The following is a 25,886-nucleotide window of genomic DNA, read 5'->3' as shown; positions in this document are numbered from 1 at the left end:
AGCTGATTTATGGTAAGAGCTTACTGACAGGAATTAACAGACTTTTAACGCGGAATGTTAGTTGGAGTTGGCGCATGGGACATTCCGTTTCAGAAATCGTTAGGGAATTCAGTATTCCGAAATGCCCAGTATGCCGAGAACACCAAATTTCAGGCATTGGATGGATATGGTGTTATGGGCGCTCAACAGTGTAGTCTTTAGCGCCCGTTCAGGCATTACCTCTCACCACGGACAACGCAATGGCCGACGGGCTTCACTTAACGACCGAGAGCAGCAACGTTTGTGTAGAGTTGTCACTGATAACAGACAAGCAACACTGCTTGAAATAACCGCAGAAATCAATGTGGGATGTGCGGCGAAATCTGGCGTTAATGGGCTATGGCAGCAGACGACCGACGCCACTCCCTTTATTAACAGCACGACAACACCTGCAGCGCCTCTCCTGGGCTCGTGACCATGTCGGTTAGACCCTAGACTACTGGAAAACAGTGGACTGTTCACATGAGTCCCGATTTCAGTTGGTAGTAGCTGGTGATAGGATACGAGTGTGGCGCAGACCCAACGGAGCCTTAGACCCAAGTTGTCAACAAGGCACTTTGCAAGCTGGTGCTTGTCCCATAATGGTGTTGGCTGTGATTACATGGAATGGCCACGGTCCTCTGGTCCAACTGAACCAATCATGGACTGGAAACGGTTATGTTCGGTTACTTGGAGACCATTGCAGCGATTCATGGACTTCATGTCCCCATGAAAATTCGCCACGTCACCAGACCACAATTGTTCACGATTGGTTTGAAGAATATTCGGAACCGTTCGAGCGAGTGGTTTGGTCACTCAGATTGCCCGACATGAATCCCACCGAACATTTATGGGACACAATCGAGAGGTCAGTTGGTGCACAAAATACTGATCTGGCAACACTTTCGCGATTATTGACAGCTGTAGAGAGGACTTCTTGCAGGGGACTTACGACGACTTGCTGAAACCATGCCACGTCGAGCTGCAGCAATACGCAGGAAAAAAGAATGCTCTACGCCATATTGAGAGGTATTCCATGACTTTTGTCACTTCAGTGTACACCATACTGAAATCAGTGGCCATTCGTAACCATACATTCGCAATTTTCTAGCAAACGGGTCGTTTGCAGACCTATGCTTAGTGAACTTTTCTTTCTTCTATGTTATTATCATATTTTTTCGGATGTACCAGCTTCCGCTATTAATTTTGAAGCGCCTTGTATATGAGACGTTTGAAATTTCTGAAGAACAGCTAATGATCGGATTATATACTGTGCACCATCCATAGTTTGTTTTTTGCTGATGAGTATATTTCACTATCCATCAACTAAGATTTGGGTTATTCTTCATGGAGGCGACTGCCTCATGAGCTACTATTCAACTTTTGAAGCGTTAGACATATTATTTTATCTTCATAACATCGGCTACTCAAACAAACCCAAATAAAAAATGCCTTCTTCCTGGTATGCTCTACGTTTCGAAAATGGAGTGGAAATAGATACTGCGAAGGGATCAACTATTTGCCGGCTTTAACAAAGTCAAATTAACAACAAAAAGATCACTATTTCAACATGGTTAAAAGTAAAATTCGGTAAGTCCTCATTGCTCCCGCTATTAAGCTGTCATGCCGTAATTTTGATGGAATTTCTCGTCTGGCCACGCGTTTAACACGGAGCCTTCTACTTTTTAAGGCAACATAACGGTTGCGACCACTTTATAGGAAGTAAACGGTCTACTGGAAAGCAATTATTCAACAATCTCTTGGTAAGTACGAAAGAACGTTATGTTAGTTGTCAGCTCTATACAGTATAAGGCAAACTGCTAGTGATGCAGAAGGCAGCAGTTACGCTGAAATGAGGACAGCTGCTAAACGAGATGACTGGAGAACTGCGCTACCAACCACAGGGTAACGAGAGTAGCTGAACATGTTAGACATGTGCATCAGGAATCATCGTCAAGTATGCTGTGGGACTTACTGGAGGCGCCTGTGACGTAGCAATCGAGATCCACGATGGCCATGTTGTATTTTGGCCAGTTGTTGACGGTGCTGGCGTCGAAGCCTGGGTGTATGGTGCATATATTGCTAGTGATGGTGACCCGCTCGTCCTCCAGTGTGTCCATGTCTTGCACGCCGATCCACACATCCCAGTATGTGTACCTGCAACACGCACTGTCACTTAAAGATACGTAGAGAACTGTAGCAAAGATGCAGTTAGTATGTTGCACATTGTAGTCCCTTTACAACTGCAGTCGTGGAACCATAAATGCAGGTCATCTTATAACTCTGGGAAATTCGTTGGGTGACAGATGTATATTACTTTCCCGCTAACATGTGGTGCACTTGGAAGGTCCCTCTTGGTACTGTGTGTCACAATAGTTCCAATCCCTTGATTCTGACCAAAGTTTTCGGAAACCTCCTTTGTATATTAAGCAAATATCATAACTGGTAATACCTTCCAAAACATTCCCAGTTTGGATTCTCTTTGTTCCCTTCCCAGGTCACCGGGAAAAAAGAAAAACAAGACATCTCTAATGACCCACAATGCCTATTTGAAAAGGGACACACGAATCTTCCGCAACAAAAAGCATTAGTATTCGAATAATCTATATTACTAAACGGTTAAAACGGTCGTCCAGTCCCAGCTGTGATGTTGCCTATCTAACAGCTTCCAGGGACAACAAAATTAGGTTTTCAGTACTTCATATAATTACTGACCAAATTTGAAATCTTCGAATGTTCTCGTAACCTGCTCATTGAAATGTGTAATCTTACGTAAAAGCCGGCCGTGGTGGCCGTGCGGTTCTAGGCGCTTCAGTCCGAAATCGCGTGACTGCTGCGGTCGCAGGTTCGAATCCTGCCTCGGGCATGGATGTGTGTGATGTGCTTAGGTTAGTTAGGTTTAAGTAGTTCTAAGTTCTAGGGGACTGATGACCACAGCAGTTGAGTCCCATAGTGCTCAGAGCCATTTGAACCATTTTGAACCTTACGTAAAAAGTTTAACACACTAAGTCAAGCCTTAAAGTTAGTAACTTTGTATATGTCTTGAGACTCACAGCGCGTAGTTTACCCAGAATATAATCATTCAATATTTGTGATTTCCACAAAACTTAACGCATAATTTCAAACCAGTTTGTAACATTTCTCGCTGACACCCCAAAAAATAATGAAAGAAAGAAATTATCGCTTATTACATTTTCGCTATTCATACAGTAAAATTTCAGCATCAGGCACGACGTTTTAGTTTATTACTTGTGTAATATTAATTCTGTTCGCAACACATTTTGCAGATAGTATCCACATACAGCACTGAATGTAGCTCCAAAATTGTTCCATTGTACGATACACAATTCACGAATATGACTTCACAAACACTGATATGTATGAAAAACTAGCTTTTGTTAAAACGGAACGCAAACTATCGAGACTACACTCATCCAGTAAATTATCTGAAACTAATAAAATTAAGATAATTAGGTTTTTTCATCTTCAACCATTAAGGTTTAAAAAGCTTATTGTCAAATATTTCAGACATTAACTCATTTGTAAATCAAGCAGGCGTTTTACTATTAAAGAATTTGGGGTGGGGTGGAGGTAGTATCTTAAGGGAAAAATATTATTCACTGTACTTTGTCTGCAGGATGCTTGAAACAGCTTTAATATATCATATTTACTTATACTACAAGTATATATTTCTGGCAATACCGACCATAACCTTCATCTTCTGTGCGGATACACACATATTCCCCAAACTCTTACGGGAGTTGATAAAAATGTCTTCCACGAGTAATGATTGTGTTGCGGTGGGACACTACGAACGTAGTGTGTGGACATATAAGGTGAGAATGTGGGTCTCGCGGGAGGCGTGTGCGAGATAGTGCCTGTAATCAAATGGTTCAAATGGCTCTGAGCACTATGGGACTCAACTGCTGAGGTCATTAGTCCCCTAGAACTTAGAACTAGTTAAACCTAACTAACCTAAGGACATCACAAACATCCATGCCCGAGGCAGGATTCGAACCTGCGACCGTAGCGGTCTTGCGGTTCCAGACTGCAGCGCCTTTAACCGCACGGCCACTTCGGCCGGCCAGTGCCTGTAATCCCTGTAGTCTGTGCCCTCGGTGGCTCAGATGGATAGAGCGTCTGCCATGTAAGTAGGAGATCCCGGGTTCGAGTCCTGGTCGAGACACACAATTTCAACATGTCCCCGATGGTGTATAACAACGCCTGTTTACAGCTGAAGGTATTAATATAATTCTAATAAATCCTTTTTTCGATAATGCTAATAAACTGTTTTCTACTGATCTGATCATCAACCAGCAAAGTACAAAATGCACAATCGATTTGCGGCGTCGTACACTATAAATAGTTTCCAGGTAGCGTGTAGTAGCCGTTTTCACGGCTTTAAGGATGGGCTGGACTCCGCCACACACTGCCGTCTCTCATAAATTGATGTGCATTATGGGGCCCACGCACTATTTCTTATCAAGACAGTTGACGGAAAAAAAATGGCTCTGAGCACTATGGGACTCTACTGCTGAGGTCATAAGTCCCCTAGAACTTAGAACTACTTAAACCTAACTAACCTAAGGACAACACACATATCCATGCCCGAGGCAGGATTCGAACCTGCGACCGTAGCGGTTGCGCGGTTCCAGACTGTAGCGCCAGAACCGCTCGGCCACCAGCAGCCGGCTGTTGACGGAAACGATCGTCACCTACAGTGCCAGTATTTAGTCATTTCCCTGATGGCTCCGAGACAGAAAGCTACGCTGCTAGCCACTAAAATTAGAACACAATGAAAGTGGCATGCAAAGACAGTTGGTAGATAAGCAGTAAAAATCTGATCAGGTTGACGAGAGTGTGGGCATCTCTGTAGGGAATAATAAATGGGGGTTGGTCAATACGTAACAAAATCAGATACATTCAAGGCACAGAGTGAGGTAGCGCTATGTTTAGCACACTGGACTCCCATTCGGGAGGACTATGGGTCAAAGCCACGTCCGACCATCTAGATTTAGGCTTTCCGTGATTTCCCTAAACTGCTTAAGGCAAATGCCGGTATGGTTCCTTTGAAAAGGAACGGCCGATTTCCTTCTCCGTGCCTCCCTACTCCGAGCCTGTGCTCCGCCTCTAATATCCTCGTTATCAATGGGACACTAAAAACTAACCTCCTCCTCCTACATTCAAGGCACGGTATCCATATGGCGTTCGCAGGCCGGTCTGTAATGGCATTAGCCAATATTGGCAGCCCATGAAATGACGTTAACATGTACCAGGTGTATAAGTATGAAACTGCAATTTGGTTGCAATAATTATACGTGTTGTTTGAAACTGATAAACGATATTTTATTCAAAATAATTTCCATTGATATTTCTACATTTCTCTCTCCCCTCCGTGAGGCTATGAATACCATGAAAAAAAAAAAAAAAACACGTTCTCTTGAAGCGAACAACTCAGGGAGCCATTTTCGTACATTCTCATAAGAATTGAAGCGTTGTTCAGCTAAAGCGTGTCCAAGTGATGCAAACAGATGATAATCCAACGGAGCCAAGCCTGGAGAATAAGCCGCATACCCTAGTGTTTCCCAACCGAACGTCTCAATCGTTTCCCTGACCCGTTTTGCTGTGTATCATGGGGCGTTATCATGGAGAAACATGGCTTTGTGTTGCCTTTATCCATATACCGGTCTTTTTTTCACGTAATGCCCGATTTAAATCGATCATGTGCTGTTGTTAGCTATCAGTGTTAAGGGTTTCGCCAGGTTTTAGCAGCTCATAATAGATGACACCCTTTTGAACCCACCAAACACAGAGGATTTGTCTTCTTTCCGAAGCGATTTCGTCTTGCAGTGGATGTCAACGGTTTGCCTGTATGCACCCTTGATTTACGACGCTTAGGATTCTCAAAATATATTCATTTTTCATCACCTGTCACTATTGGATGGAGAAACGACTCCCTTTTGTATCTTACGAGCGGCATTTCACAAGTGGTCTTTCAGTTTGGTTGCTGTCTACCATTCAGTTCATGTGGAATCCATTGTCACACTTTCTGTACCTTTCAACCGATGAGAAACGGCTTTTACGTCACATTCAATTGTTTCGAGAGTTCCTGTTGACTTTGAGTATCATCTTCATCCAATAAGGCCTGCAATTCGTTGTCTTCAAACTTTTTCGGTGGTTTCCCGCGCTCGTCATTTCTCACTTCAAAATCACCACTTTTGATTTTTTTTAACCACTCGAAACACTGTTTTCCCAAGAGCATGTTCGCCGAAAGCTTCGACAAGCATTCGATGCGATTCTGGAACAGTTTTCTTCAAATGGTAACAGAAAACCAATGCTGTCCGCAAATCGTAGTTCATAGGCACAAAAGTCGACATGTTTACGGGTTTGAAACAGATACCTATGTATGGAACTTGGGTTACTGTGTATTGATATTTGTCGTCAGCGGTTAAAGGAAGCAGATGGCGCTGCAGAAGCGGTTTCACGGGTCCTACACTGACGGCTTGCACTATCTATAGGGAAATACCGGTTTCATACTCCTACAGCTGGTATGTCGGAACAAAGCCAGAAAATACTTCTAGAAACGGAATCAGGCCATCGTTAACTGGAAACTAGTGCCAGAGAGAGCTTTTGGCTTAGAGCCGACGCTCTCTGGTGGAGGCCAGCAGTCAACGCTTGATTCCTCTTCCACTCTCTCTACTGGCTACTGTTGCCAGCAGATCATGTTCCACAGCAATAAGCAACCTTTGCTGAAGTGACGGTCCTACTCGATACGTAGGCCACAAATGTGAGACAGCGTTATACGCGCCTAGTGGAGTTTGAAAGGGGCGTCGTTGTCGGCCTCCGTTTGGTTGGCTGACAAATCGATAGGATCCAGATCTGTGGAGCATTGGGGCGTAACCAGTCGCCCGATGTTGGACTGCATGGGAACATGAGGACCAGTACACTCTTTGCCGTGGTCCGGTCGATCACGTCTGATCGCCACAAGTGAAGGTCGCCATATTTTGCACAAAAAACACTGTAATACCTTCACATCTGCGATTGACATCCAAGAACATGCTGTGTCATCCTGCAGCATTGATCGGAGAATAGTAGCAGCCGTACTAGGGAATTGCTGCCCTTGCTTAAGCTGCCGTTAACACCACAACACAAACGGCTGTGTCTGGAGTGGTGCCTTGACTGGGATGCACGGACTGCTGATAAATGACGTCGCATTGTGTCCAGTGGTGAACTGGGGCTCTACGCTACCCCAGATGACCATCTTTAGCGAGTATGGCGGCGATCTGGGGAGAGGTCCCATTCTTCCAGTGTGCTGGAGAGGCTCAGCGGTGCTGCCTGTGGCAGAGTGCCTGGAGTGAAGAGTCTGGGGTATGACTTGAGGTCGTGGTTGATAGTGCTTGAGGGAACTCATACGGCACAATAACATTCCACGTACAAAAAAATGGTTCAAATGGCTCTGAGCACCATGGGACTTAACGTCTGAGGTCATCAGTCCCCTAGAACTCAGAACTAATTAAACCTAACTAACCTAAGGACATCACACACATCCATGCCCGAGGCAGGATTCGAACCTGCGACCGTAGCGGTAGCGCGGTTCCAGACAGGAGCGCCTAGAATCGCTCGGCCACCCCGCAAGCGACAATACCGCTGCTCCATTTTTCAAAAGAATAATGCTCGTCTACACATGACACGTGTGTCTGTAAACTAGCTCCGTGATGGTGAAGTACTCCCAAGGCCAGCAAGATCCTCGGTCCCGTTCCCGATAGCACATGTGTGGGACCAGCTCCAACGTCAATTCGATCACAGTGGCCGAGTCCAGGACTTCGAGGAGCAGTTACAACAATTACAGTTACAGCATGCCTCGAGAGAGGATACACCTGTTGTATGACAGCCTTCCCAACCGAATCAGTGCAAGCATCCAGGCATGTTGGGGAGCAACATCATCCTGATGAGTGGGTTCATGCTCCAAAGTTCTCTCAAGTTTGACTCGATTTTGTAATCACTGAAATAACATCGCATACCCTCTCAACCAATGAAGATTCATCTCGTTTCCTCCTACCCTTAGCGTGCTTCATTTTTTTGTCAGACACTGTTTTGTTAGGCTGAGATGAAGAGACCTGCTGATTCCGCAGCTCGTGGTCGTGCGGTAGCGTTCTCACTTCCCGCGCCCGGGTTCCCGGGTTCGATTCCCGGCGGGGTCAGGGATTTTCTCTGCCTCGTAATGACTGGGTGTTGTGTGATGTCCTTAGGTTAGTTAGGCTTAAGTAGTTCTAAGTTCTGGGGGACTGATGACCATAGATGTTAAGTCCCATAGTGCTCAGAGCCATTTGAACCAAGCCAGACCTACTGAAAAAAACTGTCGTGCAAGTCTACATAAAAGTAGTCTTCGGTCTGACGACTATTGTAGCAAGTGCAATAACAGCAAAAATGCTAAGAAGTGTTTCCCAGTTGACCGGCATGTACTGGCCCCAGTTGTGGAAGCTGAGCGACGGCCGCGTGTGCGGGCTGCGGTGCAGAGCCTCACCCGTAGCAGCAGACGGCGGCGGTGAGTACCCATCTGCTGGAGAGCAGGGCGCCGCTGCAGGTGGTGGTTCCGTCGGCCACGATGCCCACCGTGTGCGGGAACTGGCCGCGGTACGGAGCAGCGCCGATCACCGGCCGCACGCCTGCAACGTGGTCACAACTTGTAAACATTTTCTTCCAGTGTATGTCAAAGAAAGAAAGTGAGTTCGACATTAGTGCATCTGTGTTGTTCCGAATTGCGATGCAATGTTTCTTCGGACACGCATGCATGTCCAAAGGAACAGACATATCGGCGACAACAGCCGCTGTGAAATACGTGAAATATATTCGCAGTTGCGAATAAGAGCAGCCATCACCCGTATAAAGGCGACGACACTGAAAATTTGTGCCGGAGCGGGACTCGAACCCAGTTGCTCGTACAACTGCGAATACATTTCATGTACTTCACAGCGGCTGTAGTCGCCGATATGCCTGTTCCTTTGGACATACATGCAAGTCCAAAGGAACATTGCATCGTTCTTCTTAATAGAACATGCACTACAATATTGAATTTATCCGCCGATACCAGGCAGTGACTTTCAATTCAAAGCACTTTCTATAGCGAAGATAGCATAAATATTTCTCTATTTTCGACAACTGGTTTCAACATACTTTGCTGTCATTTTCAGGTTTGTAATATAGTGTACATCGGTGGAATGTATCTTATATCATGAGGTGAGTCGTAACATTTGAAAAAAAGTCTTTTGTTTGACATTACAAAAAAAAAAACAGAAAAGGAATCTGTACATTTACATAATTTCAGAATCTTTGTGACAAAACGTATTCATTGTCAGTTGGAACCTCACGAGAAATTGTCACGTTAGTGGATAATATCATGAGTTACGACCTAATATTTGACAAAGATTTTTGTTGTATTAGAAGAATCAGAAAGGGAACTGGACATGTACATACCTTGAAAATCTTTGACACAAAACGTGTTCATTGTGAGTTGGAACTTCACGCTAAGTTTCATGTTAGTGGATAAAATGTAGTAACTTATACAAAGGTTTGTCAGTAATAAAACATTTACAGTGTACATGGCCCTGTCTTTATATGTAGCGCTCACAAATGATTCTTACATCATAAAAATCACAGTATATAGTAAAATACACTGTAGCACATCTGCTTACGTTAGCTTGACACGTTCGATTACTGCGCATTTTATTGCATGTCGTGATGTTCATGACGTAATAATCATCTTTGAATGGTACGGACACGGGCATGGCCATGTACACAAGCGCTTTCTGATTGGAAATGTTTTATTTCTGAGAAACCTTTCTATAAGTTACTACGTTTTATCCACTAACATGAGACTTCGCGTGAAGTTCCAACTTACAATGAACACGTTTGATGACAAAGATTTTGAAGGTATGTACATGTCCAGTTCCTTTTTCTGTTTCTTGTAATACAACAAAGATCTTTGTCAAATATTACGTCGTAACTCATGACATGAGACACTTCCCATCGATGTGCACTATGTTACATACCTGGAAATGACAGCAAAGTCTGTCGAAACCGGTCATTGAAAATAAAGAAATTTTTTTGCGATCTTCGTTTTACAAAGCTTTCTTCGAAGTTAAACAGGTCACTCCTTACCATTTCTCAACATGAGGAAATTCACTTCTTCAATTAAAATTTCCTCCCCTGTACGAGAATTACATAGCGTGTGTACGAATACAGGTAGTGATACGACGACATGTGGACGGTTTGGTCTCGCCGTGAATCGTGCACGGGTAGCCAAATCGGCAAAGGCTACCGCTGGTGTTATCCGGGTTCGAGTCCTGGTCTGGCACAGATTTTCATTGCCATCATTCCCTTATACAGCTGATGGTTGTTCCAATTTGCAACTGCGAATACATTTCATGTGAAGAAAGTGAGATTGGCGATTGCTGTAGTGCCGGCATCGTTAAGTTGACTCACGCAGCAGTAGCTCAGGTCTACATGTACAGCGACACTTCACAATTCACCTATCATTGTTTGGTAGAGGGTGCATAGAACTACATCCAGACAATTTCTCGACCAATTCACTCTAGAATATCACGAGGGACAAATGAACACCTAAAAGTTTCCGTCCAACTTCTGATTTCTCTTCTTTTTTCACTTTGGTATTTTCTCCCTATGTAGGTGGAAGTCAAAAAAATATTTTGGCATTCAGAGGAGAAAGTCTGTGATCGAAATTTTGTGAAAATATCTCGCTGCAACGAGAAACGGCTTTGTTTTAATGATTGGCATCCCAACTCGCTTATCGTATTCGTGACATGCTCTCCACAGCTTCGTAACAATACAAAACGAGCTGCCCTTTTTGAAATTCCCGATGTCCTACGTCAGTCCTGTCTCGTGAGGACCGCGTAACGAAACTCTAGAAGAGAACGGAGCATCGTGGTATGGGCAGTCTCATCAACAGATCTTCTAAGTTTTCTGCCAGTACATCGTAGTCATTTGTTCGCATTCCCTGCAACATTTTCTATGAGATGCTTCCAACTTAAGTTATTCGTAAGACATTTAACTAAATGGACAGCCGTTGAATTTACGTAATTTATCGTACATCTGAAACTGAAAAGAATTTTTTATATTCAGATGGAGGACGTCGCACTTTTTATTATTCGGTGTCAGTTGCCATTCATCTACAGTTTCACTAGATGTCTTCCCCTCAGTTACTAATAACTGTGACCTTTCTCATAGGATATCGCGAATCCAGACGCACAGTTGTGCTGATACCCCACAGGCACACAGTTTGATGAGAAACTGCGTCAGGTCTTCTGACCATCTAGAAATGTGGAATCACCTTGAGATCCTCTGTTCATAGCACTCATTACTTCTTGCCAATGAACCGTTGCGTTTCACAAAAATGGTATTTTCTGAATCCATGCTGATCATGTATAAATCGTTTTCTTCGAGGCACACTATGTGATCAAAAGTATCCAGAGGCCCCCAAGAACATACGTTTTTCATATTACGTGCATTGTGCTGCCACCTACTGCCAGGTACTCCATATCAGCGACCTCAGTAGTCATTAGAGGTCGTGAGAGAGCAGAATGGAGCGCTCTGCGGAACTCACGGACTTCAAACGTGGTTAGGTGATTGGGTATCACTTGTGTCATACGTCTGTGGGCGAGATTTCCACACTCCTAAACATCCCTAGGTCCACTGTTTCCGATGTGATAGTGAAGTGGAGACGTGAAGGGACACGTACAGCACAAATGCATACAGGCCTACCTCGTCTGCTGTCTGACCGCCAACAGTTGAAGAGGGCCGTAATGCATAATAGGCAGTCATCTATCCAGATCATCACTGAGGAATTCCAGACTGCATCAGGATCCACTGCAAGTACTATGACAGTTAGGCGGGAGGCGAGAAAACTTCGATTTCATGGTCGAGCGGCTGCTCATAAGCCACACATCACGCAGGTAAATGCCAAACGACGCCTCGCTTGGTGTAAGGAACGTGGAAAAATGTGGTGTGGAGTGACGAATCACGGTACACAATGTCGATCCCATGGCACGGTGTGGGTATGGCGAATGCCCGGTGACCGTCATCTGCCAACGTGTGTAGTGACAAAAGTAAAATTCGGAGGCGGTTGTGTTATGGCGTGGTCGTGTTTTTCATGGAGGAGACTTGCACCCTTTGATTTTTTACGGGGAACTGTCACAGCACAGGCCTACATTGATGTTTTAAGCACCTTCTTGCTTCCCACTGGTGACTCACGTTATTGTACGCCGCGTAACGGCTTAACAAAAACAAAAATTAATTGAAATGAAATCTCTGTTTACCTGTAAACTGCCTTCTGCCTTAATGAAAATACTGTTTTTGCTCCGAAAGTAGTCCTTCCTTCTTAGTATATGCTCAATACATTTTCGTTTCCGTCTTTTCATTGCATCCAGTAACTGCCTTTGCTCTCCCATTCTTCTCAGTACCTTTTCATCCATCTTATCCTTTCCAACCTCAGCTATGTCCACACCTCAAAAGCCTCCAGCCTTGCTCTATCTTTCTATCTCAGTGCCCACGTTTCAGCACCATACAGGAGGACATTCCATACAAAGAATTTTGTTAGTCTGTTTCTAAAATCTTTGTCCATCATGCAGCAGAAAATTTTTCCTTTTCTTATAGAATTCCTCTTTCGCCTTCGACATTGTGTTTTAATTTCTGTGCTACTCTTTCAGTGGGTTTCTATCCTGCTTCCGAGATGTTTAAAGTTGTGCACATATCCTAATACTTCTCCATTTAATATTACCTTTACCCTTTTATTTCCTCCTTGCACCATTATTTCGTTTTGTTTGTACTGATTTTCATTCCTTAAATCTTTACTTTAGCCATGTCTACTATATCTGTTGTTAGAAGGGCCAAGTCATCTGCAAACCTCAAGCCATATTGTTCTTGGCTGTTATCATTTACCGTGAAGATTTTCAAAAGTTGCTGCTGCAGCCATGTTTAAATTTTGAAATTTATTCTCTTCTGACAACGCGCTACTTTTGTTGCGCAATCGTTTCAGAGTGCGATGACACCTGTCACGTTTTGAAAACACCTCGTATTGGTTTCTCAGGCGTCGAGAAATAAGTCATATTCTTGCACGAAATTAAGCGTTGAGCGCGGAAGATGGAATTATAGTCTCTTTAGGTTGCAAGTTAGTTGGACTATTCCTTTACTTACTTGGAAAGCACCAGTAATCTAGGGGTAGCGACTTTCATGGGTATCAAAACGTTCTCGGTCCTGGGTTAGAATCCTGCCATTACTTAAATTTTGATTAATAATCAGCATTGGCGACAGAAGACTTCCGGTATAAGAAGCCACCCTCGTTCTGCCAACGGCCTTGTCAGAGAGGGCGGAGGAGCGGACTGAAGTTCAGGGCACTCTCTTGTCCTAGGGGTGGGAAACTCCTCCAAAAGATGGAAGAATCAGCAGTGAGCAATGGCGTGAGGATGCAGAAGGCAATGGGAACCACTGCATTAAAGACACGTAACGTGTATCCACAGGACATGTGGCCTGTAATTGAAGAAGTGTCATGATGATCTCTCCATTGGCAAAAGATTCCGGAATAGTCCCCCCTTCGGATCTCCGGGAGGGGACCGCCAAGGGGGAGGTGACTATGACAAAAAGATTGAATAATCAACGAAAGGATAACGTTCTACGAGTCGGGGCGTGGAATGTTAGAAGCTTGAACGTGGTAGGGAAACTAGAAAATCTGAAAAGGGAAATGCAAAGGCTCAATCTAGTTATAGTAGGGGTCAGTGAAGTGAAGTGGAAGGAAGACAAGGATTTCTGGTCAGATGAGTATCGGGTAATATCAACAGCAGCAGAAAATGGTATAACAGGTGTAGGATTCGTTATGAATAGGAAGGTAGGGCAGAGGGTGTGTTACTGTGAACAGTTCAGTGATAGGGTTGTTCTTATGAGAATCAATGGCACACCGACAACGATAGTTCAATATATATGCCGACGTCGCAAGCTGAAGATGAACAGATAGAGAAAGTATATAAGGATATTGAAAGGGTAATACAGTACATAAATGGAGACGAAAATCTAATAGTCATGGGAGGCTGGAATGCGGTTGTCGGGGAAAGAGTAGAAGAAAATGTTACAGGAGAATACGGGCTTCAGACAACGATTGACAGAGGAGAAAGGCTAATTGAGTTCTGTAACAAGTTTCAGCTATTAATAGCGAATACTCTGTTCAAGAATCACAAGAGGAGGAGGGATATTTGCAAAAGGCCGGGTGATAGAGGAAGATTTCAGTTAGATTTCATCATGGTCAGACAGAGATATCGAAATCAGATACTGGATTGTAAGGCATACCCAGGAGCAGATATAGACTCAGATCACAATATAGTAGTTATGAAGAGTAGGCTGAAATTTAAGCTATTAGTCAGGAAGAATCAGTACGCAAAGAAGTGGGATACAGAAATACCAAGTAATAACGAGATGCTCTTGAAGTTCTATAAGGCTATAGATACAGCAATAAGCAATAGCTCAGTAGGCAGTACAGCTGAAGAGGAATGGACATCTCTAAAAAGGGCCATCACAGAAGTTGGGAAGGAAAACAGATTCAAAGAAGGATACTGCGAATAAACAATGGGTAAGAGAAGAAATACTTCAGGTTATTTATGAAAGATGGATGTACAAAAATATTCCGGGAATCTCAGGAATACAGAAATACAAGTGGCTGAATAATGAAATAAATAGGAAGTGCAGAGAAGCTAACACGAAATGGCTGCATGAAGAATATGAAGAAATCAAAAAAGAAATGATTGTTGGAAGGACGGACTTAGCATACAGGAAAGTCCAAACAACCTTCGGTGACATTAAAAGCAACGGAGGTAACATTAAGAGTGCAACGGGAATTCCACTGCTCAATGCAGAGGAGAGAGCAGATAGATGGAAATAATACATTTAAAGCCTCTATGAGGGGGAAGATTTGTATGCAGTGACAGAGGAAACAGGAATCGATTTAGAAGAGATTTATTGTTTTTGTTTTATTTACACGTCAAGTTCCGTAGGACAAAATTGAGGAGCAAATCTCCAAGGTCATGGAAAGCGTCAGTACATGAAATTACAGCATAAAAGTAATAATAGATAAAAATAATTGTTTATGAACCCGAAAAAAGTCCGTCCATAAGTTTAAGTAAACACAATCAGCAATACAACAAGAATCAGCTTAATCTCTCAAGGGACTCCTCGACAGAATAGGATTGACCCATGAGGAAACTCTTCAGTTTCGATTTGAAAGCGCGTGGATTACTTCTAAGATTTTTGAATTCGAGTGGCAGCTTATTGAAAATGGATGCAGCTGTATACTGCACACCTTTCTGCACCAGGGTTAAAGAAGTCCGATCCAAATACAGGTTTGATTTCTGCCGAGTATTAACTGAGTGAAAGCTGCTTACTCTTGGAAATAAGCTAATATTGCTAACAAGAAATGACAGTACGAAATATATATATTTAGAGGCCAATGTCAAATACTCAGACTCGTGAACAGGGGTCGACAAGAGGTTCGTGAACTTACACCACTTATTACCCGAATCCTTTTAGAATGGGAAGAATTACCCCAAAATATAACACCATACGACATAAGGGAATGAAAATAAGTAAAGAAGACTAATTTTCGTGTCGAGCGATCACTCCCTTCAGATACCGTTCGAATAGTAAATATACGGGGGTCCAGCACTAGAATTTAAAAGAGCTGTGGAGGACTTAAGATCAAATAAGGCAGAAAGGGTAGATAAAATTCCCTAAGAATTTCTAAAATCACTGGAGGAAGTGGTAACAAAATGACTGTTCAGTATGAGTCTGACGACATACCATCTGACTTTCGTAAAAATATCATCCACACAATTCCGAAGACTGCAAAGGCTTACAAGTGCGATAATTATCGCATAATCAGCTTAACATCTCATGCATCCAAGTTGCTGACAAGAATAATATACAGAAGAATGGAAAAGAAAATTGGGGATGTGCTAGATGACGACCAGTTTGGCTTTAGGGAATGTAAAGGCACGAGAGAGGCAATTCTGACGATGAGGTTGATAATGGAAGTAAGAAAAATCGACACGTTCATAGGATTTGTCGACCTGGAAAAAGCCTTTTACAATGTAAAATGGTGCAAGCTGTTCGAAATTCTGAGAAAAATAGGGGTAATATACACTACGTACAAGAGAAAAATAACAGTGGACGACCAAGAAGGAAGTACTCTGTTTAAAAAGGGTGTAAGACAGGGATGTAGTCTTTCCACCTACTGTTCAATCTATGCACCGAAGAAGCAATGACAGAAATTAAAGAAATGTCCAGGAGTGGAATTAAAATTCAAGGAGAAAGTATATCAGTAGGAAGGATATCTGTAGGAATCAACATGGATTCCGGAAACAGCGATCGTGAGAGACTCAACTCGCTTTATTTGTTCATGAGACCCAGAAAATATTAGATACAGGCTCCCAGGTAGATGCCATTTTCCTTGACTTCCGGAAGGCGTTCGATACAGTTCCGTACTGTCGCCTGATAAACAAAGTAAGAGCCTACGGAATATCAGACCAGCTGTGTGGCTGGATTGAAGAGTTTTTAGCAAACAGAACACAGCATGTTGTTCTCAATGGAGAGACGTCTACAGACGATAAAGTAACCTCTGGCGTGCCACAGGGGAGTGTTATGGGACCATTGATTTTCACAATACATATAAATGACCTAGTAGATAGTGTCGGAGGTTCCATGCGGCTTTTCGTGGATGATGTTGTAGTATACAGAGAAGTTGCAGCATTAGAAAATTGCAGTGAAATGCAGGAAGATCTGCAGAGGATAGGCACTTGGTGCAGGGAGTGGCAACTGACCCTTAACATAGACAAATGTAATGTATTGCGAATACATAGAAAGAAGGATCCTTTATTGTATGATTATATGATAGCGGAACAAACACCGGTAGCAGTTACTTCCGTAAAATATCTAGGAGTGTGCGTATGGAACGATTTGAAGTGGAATGATCATATACAATTAATTATTGGTAAGGCGGGTGCCAGGTTGAGATTCATTGGGAGAGTGCTAAGAAAATGAAATCCATCAACAAAGGAGGTGGCTTACAAAACACTTGTACGACCTATACCTGAGTATTGCTCATCATTGCGGCATCCGTACCAGGTGGGGTTGACAGAGGAGATAGAGAAAGTCCATAGAAGAGCGGCGCGTTTCGTCACAGGGTTATTTGCTAAGCGTGATAGCGTTACGGAGATGTTTAGCAAACTCAAGTGGCAGACTCTGCAAGAGAGACGCTCTGCATCTCGGTGCAGCTTGTTCGCCAGGTTTCGAGAGGGTGCGTTTCTGGATGAGGTATCGAATATATTGCTTTCCCCTACTTATACCTCTCGAGGAGATCACGAATGTAAAATTAGAGAGATTCGAGCGCGCACGGAGGCTTTCCGGCAGTCGTTCTTCCCGCGAATCATACACGACAGGAACAGGAAAGGGAGGTAATGACAGTGGCACGTAAAGTGCCCTCCGCCACACACCGTTGGGTGGCTTGCGAAGTATAAATGTAGATGTAGTAGATGTAGATACGATTCGCTGATGACATTGCTATCCTGAGTGAAAGTGAAGAATTACATTATCTGCTGAACAATCTAATGAGGACGGGATATGAACTGTGAGTAAATAGAAGAAAGACGAAAGTAATGAGAAGGAGCAGAAATAAGAAAAGCGAGGAACTTAACACCAGGATTGATGGTCAAGAAGTTGATGAAGTTAAGGAATTCTGTTACCTAGGCAGTAAAACAACCAATGACGGACGGAGCAAGGTGGACGTTAAAAGCAGACTAGCAATGGCAAGAAGGGCATTCCTGGCCAAGAGAAATTTACTAGTATCAAACATGGGCCTTAGTTTAAGGAAGAAATTTTGTGAGAATGTACGTCTGGGGTACAGCATTGTACGGTAGTGAAACATGAACTGTGGGAAGACCAGAACAGAAGAGAATAGAAGCTTTTGAGATGTGGTGCTACAGACGAAAGTTGAAAATTTGGTGGACCGATAAGGTAAGAAATGAGGGGGTTCTGAGCGGAACTGGAGAGGAATAGAATATGTGTAAATCATTGATAAGAAGGGACATGATGATAGGACATCTGTTAAGAAATGAGGGAATGACTTCCCACGCACAATTCGTGAATGGAACAGGGAAGGGGGTATCAGATAGTGGTACAATAAGTACCCTCCGCCACACACCGTAAGGTGGCTCGCGGAGTATAGATGTAGATGTAGATGTACTAGAGAAACTGTAGAGGGCAAGAACTGTAGAGGAAGACAGAGATTGGAATACATCCAGCAAATAATTGAGGACGTAGGTTGCAAGAGCTACTCTGAAATGAAGAAGTTGACACAGGAGAGGAATTCGTAGGACCCGCATCAAACTAATCAAAAGACTGATGGTCCAAAAAGAATCTGGTACTAGGTAGAAACAAAGGTAGTGTCAAAATTGCTGTCTGTATCGGTAATCTAGCTGCCACGCTTACCCTCTCGCACATAGCTGCTGTTGGCTGCCACTCTTCCTTCGGGCATCTGCATCGCCACCTAATGGAAAAAACAGTCAAAATTTATTCTTGTGTGCAATAATATATGCAGTTTCTTACAAAATTTAATTTTGGTTAACACAATAGGAGAACACTATTCGGAAACCATAGTTTAGTGCTCTTGGTTATTCCGGTAATTAATTTGATGGACAGTTAACTCTGAAAATATTACATTACTCCTACATAGAAAAGTTTTTTGCGTCAGTCATTTATTCTGAAACTAGACGTTTCGATGGTTCACCTTCAAGTGGAGAATTATTTTACATGTAACTAAACAATTTTCCACCTGAAAATGATGGTGTCAACCATCGAAACCCATGGTGGCAAAACAAATAAGTGACTGACGCAGAGAACTGTTTTAGTTGTATTTATCACCAGTCGCAGCCCTCAAGAGACCGTCCTTTATAGATTAAATATTCAGTCACATTACACCTATTTATCTCTAATTTAATAGGAAAGTACTTATTACTCGAACGTACGATTTGAACTCGACTGCCATGTACAAGGTTTGGTTATGTAGTAGGCGGTTTCCTCTTGCCTTCCTACGACCTAGATGGTTTTAAAGGGTCGACAATTTAATGTTAAATTTTAATCAAAGTGAAAAAATTATCTACAGTGAAAGCCATGTTAACTACCAGATGAAATTCTGTGTCGCTCAGGTATCGACCCACCCTTCGAATTTTATGCGCACAAGCATGCTTCCAGAGTTAATCGCAACCAAAGCTAAGTATTTATAGTTCATTTACAGTGTGTTTCAATCCTTTGCGTGAAACAGGAACAGGTGATAGTGGGTCCACAACTGATTATATTGAGATAGGGAACCAGTGGACAGAGACGCACACCTATTGCTATCTGCATACAGAGTCTACATCGCATAACTACAGCGTAGGTCATGGTAACTGTTCAAACCGACGACCACTTGTCTCAACGGTTGTATTGTAACGGCGAATGCAGTTCTGCCGCACTCTCGCAAAGATCCCTCGTGTCTGCCGTATGCATATTGCTTACCCCATAGCACGTGAGTCATGTGACGACCTTATGCATCGCACCGGCTGTCCACAGCTCGTAGTCCAGTGGCTAGCATTGCTGCCTCTGGATCACGGGGTCGCAGGTTTGATTCCCGGCCGGGTTGGGGATTTTCTCCACCCTGGGACTGGGTGTTTGTGTTGTCATTATTTCATCATCATCATCATTACCATTCATGAAAGTGGCGATATTGAATTGAGTAAAGATTGGGAATTCGTACGGGCGCTCATAAGCGCGCAGTTGAGCGTTGCACAAACCAAACATCATCATCATCATCGCACCGGCGTAGTAATCTGTGCCACACGCATGCCAGTATCCTTGGTGTCAGCTGTTCATTACATGAAACAACCTGCGATGTGTCCATAGTGAGGTGTGTACGTGTGTTACAGTGCACAGGGCATGACGCATAGTCAAATATGGAACGTTTCTCGTCACAAGATTTGGCAGATATGCATTTAATTTTACTGCGTGGCAGGATATAGGAGCTCGAATGTACTGAGAACGCTTTCCCAACAGGCGTCTTCGTAAATGGCAGAAGTTTACCTCGGTGGATACCAGCTTGCGAGAGATGGGGTCGTTCACGCCACAAAGAGAGGGACAAGGTTCCCGCCAAAGGCATGTCCGAATACCAGGCTTTCAGGAGATGGGGTTGTATCGTGTGTCCAGTCACACAGTAATAAGCACCCTTCAACATGCCCTTGAAAAGCACACTTCGAAGAATACAGTATGGAGAATACTGGTGGAAAATGTATTACGCCCTTACGATAAAGAACGTTTGCAAGCATTGGGCCCAACGGATTTTGAGCCCCGCGTTCACTTCTGGCAATGGATTATCCACTACACTGCTCTAGTGCCGAACTTAGTACAGTTTGTATTGCTCTCGGATGTGGTCTCATTCACCCGTGATGGTATTTTCAACAGCTGCAACAGCCATGTCTGGAGTAAGGACAACCTTCACGCCACCCACATCGGTGGCCACCAGCAACGTTCTCTGACAACGTAGGGGTGAGCATTGTCCGAGATCATCTGATTGTACCTTATTTGCTGCCTCTCCGTTTCACTGGTCCACGTTACCTAGTGTTAGCGTTAGATGTGCTGCCACAGTTCTTCTCCAGGAAAGGATGCAATTTCAACAGAACAGTACACCAACTCACTTCGATGTTGATATCAGCGAACACCTGAACAACATGTACCCTCATCGTTGGATTGGAAGGGGAGGTTCTGTCCCACGGCCAGCGCGGTCGCTTGATCTCACACCATTGGATTATTTTCCTCGGGAGCTAAGTCAAGACGTTAGGGTATGAAACCCCTGTAGAAGCGGATGAAGACCTGCTTGGTAGGGTCCATGCTGCCTGCCTCCTGGTACAGCAAACACAAGGGATATTTGAGAGAGTGCGGCAGAATTTCATGCGCCATTGCCATGCATGCACTGAGAGTGGCGGTTGTCACTTTGAACAGTTACTGTGAGCTACGTTGTAATGCGGTATACGCTGTGTATGTCCATAGCGCAATAAATACGCGTTTCCAACCACTGGATTCCTATCTCAATATAATCGGTTGCGAACCCACTATCACCTGTCTGAATATGACCCAAAAGGTTTGAGACACACTGTATACATAAGTGTAACATTGGTCAATATGAAGTTTGAATTGGTTGCCAGTTGAGCGTGGTTATAACGGCTTTAATGTGACAACTTAACTGCACCCATACTGGAAACGTTTCAAAACTGCTACCGTGCTGGACGCATAACCGTAACCGAGGCACGTGTGGCAGAGGACAGGACTCACCGCAGACGCAGCAAGCGCCAGGAGCAGAGCCACCAGCCTCGCCATGGTCGATGGTTTGCCGCTACTGCGGCGCCGCCCTGCTGAAGCCGCTCCACATATAGCTCCAGTCACGTGTACTCGCTCGTGGCCTTTATCTCTGTCCGGTTAGCAGCTACTGCAGCTGAGGTAGGTAACCGCGGCTTAACATCAATGGCAGGTGTTACTTGGACTCTGGGTCTTTGTGTCATGAATGGATAATCCAGCAATAAATATCTGTGTCAAACTAGATTATTTTGCAACAGTGTCTCCAAAGAATCGATATACTGCTGTCTTATCATTTCCACCTGCACAGACGACGATGCACGTCTAATCTGTATCTCCACCGCTAACTTTACCACTTCTTGAAATAATAAAAATATTATTTTTCAATTACTCTGTTAGTCATGTGGATCGCAGTACCACATCATTATGCCTTTTGGCTAGGTACAATCATCTTCAGATCTATAATCCTGTGAGTTTCATGTGCAACGCGTTACACTAACTCGTTTTAATACAGAAATTACAATTATTGCATCTAGCCGAAACCATAGTGTTATGACACGGTGTTACAATCTAGAGGGACAATGAAGCTGCTGTAAAACCTAAGTGCGTGATAGCGGTCTGTCTCTATAACAACGTTAGCGTCCATTAAACTTGTTTAAATTACGTGTTTCCTCTTTTGTCATAATACGAATACATTGACGTTTAGCGTCAACCATAACTCTAAGTTCTTCCTCTGCAGGGAACCAAATTTAACGAAGTAAAAGCAAAACCTCTAATGGCATGAATTATCTCTTTCAAATAAGAGTACCAAATTCCTTTACTGTAACAGTCAATAAACTACCTCTATCCTGAAAATATGTCCGCGTCAGTACCAAAATCGTAATAGTCGCTGTCTATCATCTTTGCCAATTAGAGATCGCGCCCAGTCGTCAATCAAAATCTTATGAAATGGGCAACAATTCTGAAACCAATTTACAATAATAAACAATGTTATTCAAATCGCAATTAAATCAGAAGCCAACAGAACGTTACTTCATTACTGCAATGTTTAAAGTTGGAACATATTAATTGGGTTAGAGCTCGGTTTGATGCTGTACCAAAGAAATCTCTGACGAATTTTATGTACACATAAATGTTATTTTAAAACATGAATCTCAAGTAAAGATTTTTTCAACACTTAAGGACCAGAAAATGCCAGTAATAACACAGCTTTTTAATTCTAGAGGGACATAATCTTTTAAATTACAGTATAGACAATATGTAGTTACAAAATCAAGACAGACAAACTGAAAAGTGTTTGTTGCTTATTACGTTGTTCACCTACAACAACAATTATGATTTATGTTACACAGTAGCACGAATTTAAGAAAGTGTTCTGGGTAAAGGAATTGACAGACATCGGTTGAAACCATTTATACTGTTTCTCGTACTGACTAGATTCTTTTTCTTAACAGTCTATAAATGGCCGTTACATAGTCTATATTCTCAAGGAGTCCATAGTGAAATCTCCTGTGAATGGAAAATAAATCTGTTGTGTTTTGGTGCTTGTAGCGCATATTTTTGTTATGTTGCTCTGTTCTGTTTCATTTTCCATTTGTTCTGTTCTTTATGCGATAGTTTTCATTATTATTATTATTATTGCGTTAGGATGCCAATGGCAGCTACGCACTCAGTCAGCTACTTATCAGAAACAATGTCTTTCCTTCATTTATTGTAGTCAACTATTTTATCTAAAGTCAATTTAACAAGATTGTATATTCACGGTGAGCGATCCTCTTACATTGAAAATCAAGACTATGATATATTTCTGCTGTTATATTAAATTTTTCTATCTAAAGAAATTGATATGATTGAATATCACTATCAGGATCCTACACTGCACGCTCAGCACTCTTCGGAAATATAGGTGAACATGCTCTGTGTAACACCATCCTTCGTGTCCGAGTATATATACTGTCGGAAAAAATCAGATACCCTCAAGCACAGGTTGATTTCATTGACAAGTGAGGTAACGGGTAGTTCACCATTGTAGGAGTGTACGATAAATTCGGACCAAATGAAACAATCACATCAATACACAGTATACCGCCATCTGGCGGGAACATATGCACGTATTCACGCATGCGAAAGATCATGAAGGTGCCGAATGACATTCTGCGAGAGATTCTTGATAATTTAGCGTCTTTTATCTTCTTTCTTTTGTAATACAGCAGTGGTTTTTGCAGATCCTGGAGAACGAGAAATTCCCACTTCATCATGTTCCTAAAGTGCTCAATTGTACACCACGACGAGCACGTTGCGTCGCCGCAGCCGTATGTGGAAGCGCATTATCTTGCTGAAGAGCACCTCATCTTCCTGTCTAAGAAAAGACAGAAGCACGGAAATAACTGCCGGTGCATGTAGCGGGGACTGGTTCTTTACCCTGCAGGAACACCAGAAGTGACCGCGAGTTGTAACTGATGATCCCACCTCACGATGATGCATGTGTCGTGCGCGAATGCACTCTCGAATACGCATCTCACCAGGTCTATGTCACACACGTGTACGTCCATCACTCGCATACAGACAGAAGCTACTCTCATCGCTGAAAACAACAGAGCGCCATTTCGCTCTCCAGTCAACTCTTTCTCGACACCAGACCGGCCATGTTTGACGGTGTCGTGGTGTCAGTGGTAGCCTGATCGAAGGCACAGCTGATCTCAATCCTCCTGCTGCAAGCAGACGGTTCCCAACGGCCTCTGATGACACAGCAGCTTTAAGGGGTGCCCGGATTATGTCCTCGAATGATCGGTCGGCCACCACTACTCGCAGAATGCGTCGACCTTGACGTGCGTTTAAACTAAGTGGAATCCAGAACCTGGTCTACAAATGGCTCAGATGGCTCTGAGCACTATGGGTCTTAACATCTGAGGTCATCAGCCCCCTAGAACTAAGAACTACTAAAACCTAACTAACCTAAGGACATCACACACATCCATGCCCGAAGCAGGATTCGAACCTGGGACCGTCTGCAGTCGCGCGGTTGCGGACTGAAGCGCCTAGAACCGCTCGGCCACCGCGGCCGGCACCTGGTCTACAGTTGTGATAGGTGTGGGAATGTCTCACAGACAACTGGTGAGTAACTTTCCTTTTTTTGAAGCAGCGTCCAGCCTCATTTCCTTCTATTTCTGGTCCCTGATTACTGTACGCCATATATGTACATTTCTCAATTGGGTCAGTGTTTTTTGCCATTATTTTGTGGCCCTCAATATGCTTAACGGATGTACGGCATATGCCTGTTTCTTATAGTGAGGTCTGCAGGGTATACCCAATTCATATTACATAGTTGTAAAAATTGTCCTCTCTTAATAGAAGTTGGCATTTTTTTTTCATTTTATTCTATGACTATGGCGCTTTAGAAACCAGATGGCAGTTATAAGAGTCGAGGGACATGAAACGGAAGCAGTGGTTGGGAAGGGAGTGAGACAGGGTTGTAGCCTAACCCCGATGTTATTCAGTCTGTATATTGAGCAAGCTGTAAAGGAAACAAAAGAAAAATTCGGAGCGGGTATTAAAATCCATGGAGAAGAAATACAAACTTTGAGGTTCACCGATGACATTGTAATTCTGTCAGAGACAGCAAAGAACTTGGAAGAGCAGATGAACGGAATGGACAGTGTCTTGAAAGGAGGATATAAGATTAACATCAACAAAAGCAAAACGAGGATAATGGAATGTAGTCGAATTAAGTCGGGTGATGCTGAGGGAATTAGATTAGGAAATGAGACACTTAAATTAAAAAGGAGTTTTGCTATTTGGGGAGCAAAATAACTGATGATGGTCGAAGTAGAGAGGATATAAAATGTAGACTGGCAATGGGAAGGAAAGTGTTTCTGAAGAAGAGAAATTTGTTAACATCGAGTATAGATTTAAGTGTCAGGAAGTCGTTTCTGAAAGTATTTGTATGGAGTGTAGCCATGTCTGGAAGTGAAACATGGACGATAAATAGTTTGAACAAGAAGAGAATAGAAGCTTTCGAAATGTGGTGCTACAGAAGAATGCTGAAGATTAAATGGGTAGATCACATAACTAATTAGGGGGTACTGAATAGAATTGGGGAGAAGAGGAGTTTGTGGCACAACTTGGCTAGAGGAAGGGATCGGTTAGTAGGAAATCTTCTGAGGCATCAAGGGATCACCAATTTAGTACTGGAGGTTCGATGCCCGTCTGGCTCGGGGATTTTCTCCGCTCAGGGACTGGGTGTTGTGTAGTCTTCATCATCATTTCATCCCCATCCGGCGCGCAGGTCGCCCAATGTGGCGTCGAATGTAATTAGACCTGCACCAATGCGGCCTCCCGACCAATGACGCCAAACGCTTATTTCCATTACCGTACATTAGAAAATGGCACTACCCAAAACCGGCAACGAGGAAACAGTGGTGTACTAGAGGCATTAG

General features: G+C 43.3%; 1 protein-coding gene across 1 annotated transcript in view; it reads right to left on the bottom strand.

Moving 5' to 3' along the window:
* The window catches only part of LOC126234515 (chymotrypsin-like), a 36,047-nt gene extending 14,531 nt beyond the window's left edge, over window positions 1-21,516 (bottom strand). Inside the window, exons 1-4 of the mRNA XM_049943211.1 lie at window positions 21,430-21,516; window positions 18,559-18,616; window positions 8,543-8,684; window positions 1,994-2,175 (exon numbers count right to left, since the gene is read on the bottom strand). Of these exons, the coding sequence (XP_049799168.1) occupies window positions 1,994-2,175; window positions 8,543-8,684; window positions 18,559-18,616; window positions 21,430-21,474 (427 nt within the window). The 5' untranslated portion in view covers window positions 21,475-21,516. The remainder of the gene's footprint in view (window positions 1-1,993; window positions 2,176-8,542; window positions 8,685-18,558; window positions 18,617-21,429) is intronic.
* Between the last annotated feature and the right edge of the window lie 4,370 nt (window positions 21,517-25,886).

The sequence above is a fragment of the Schistocerca nitens genome, chromosome 2, assembly GCF_023898315.1.
Source record: "Schistocerca nitens isolate TAMUIC-IGC-003100 chromosome 2, iqSchNite1.1, whole genome shotgun sequence".
NCBI classification, from domain to species: domain Eukaryota; kingdom Metazoa; phylum Arthropoda; class Insecta; order Orthoptera; family Acrididae; genus Schistocerca; species Schistocerca nitens.
This window is presented reverse-complemented; position numbering and strand designations above follow the sequence as displayed.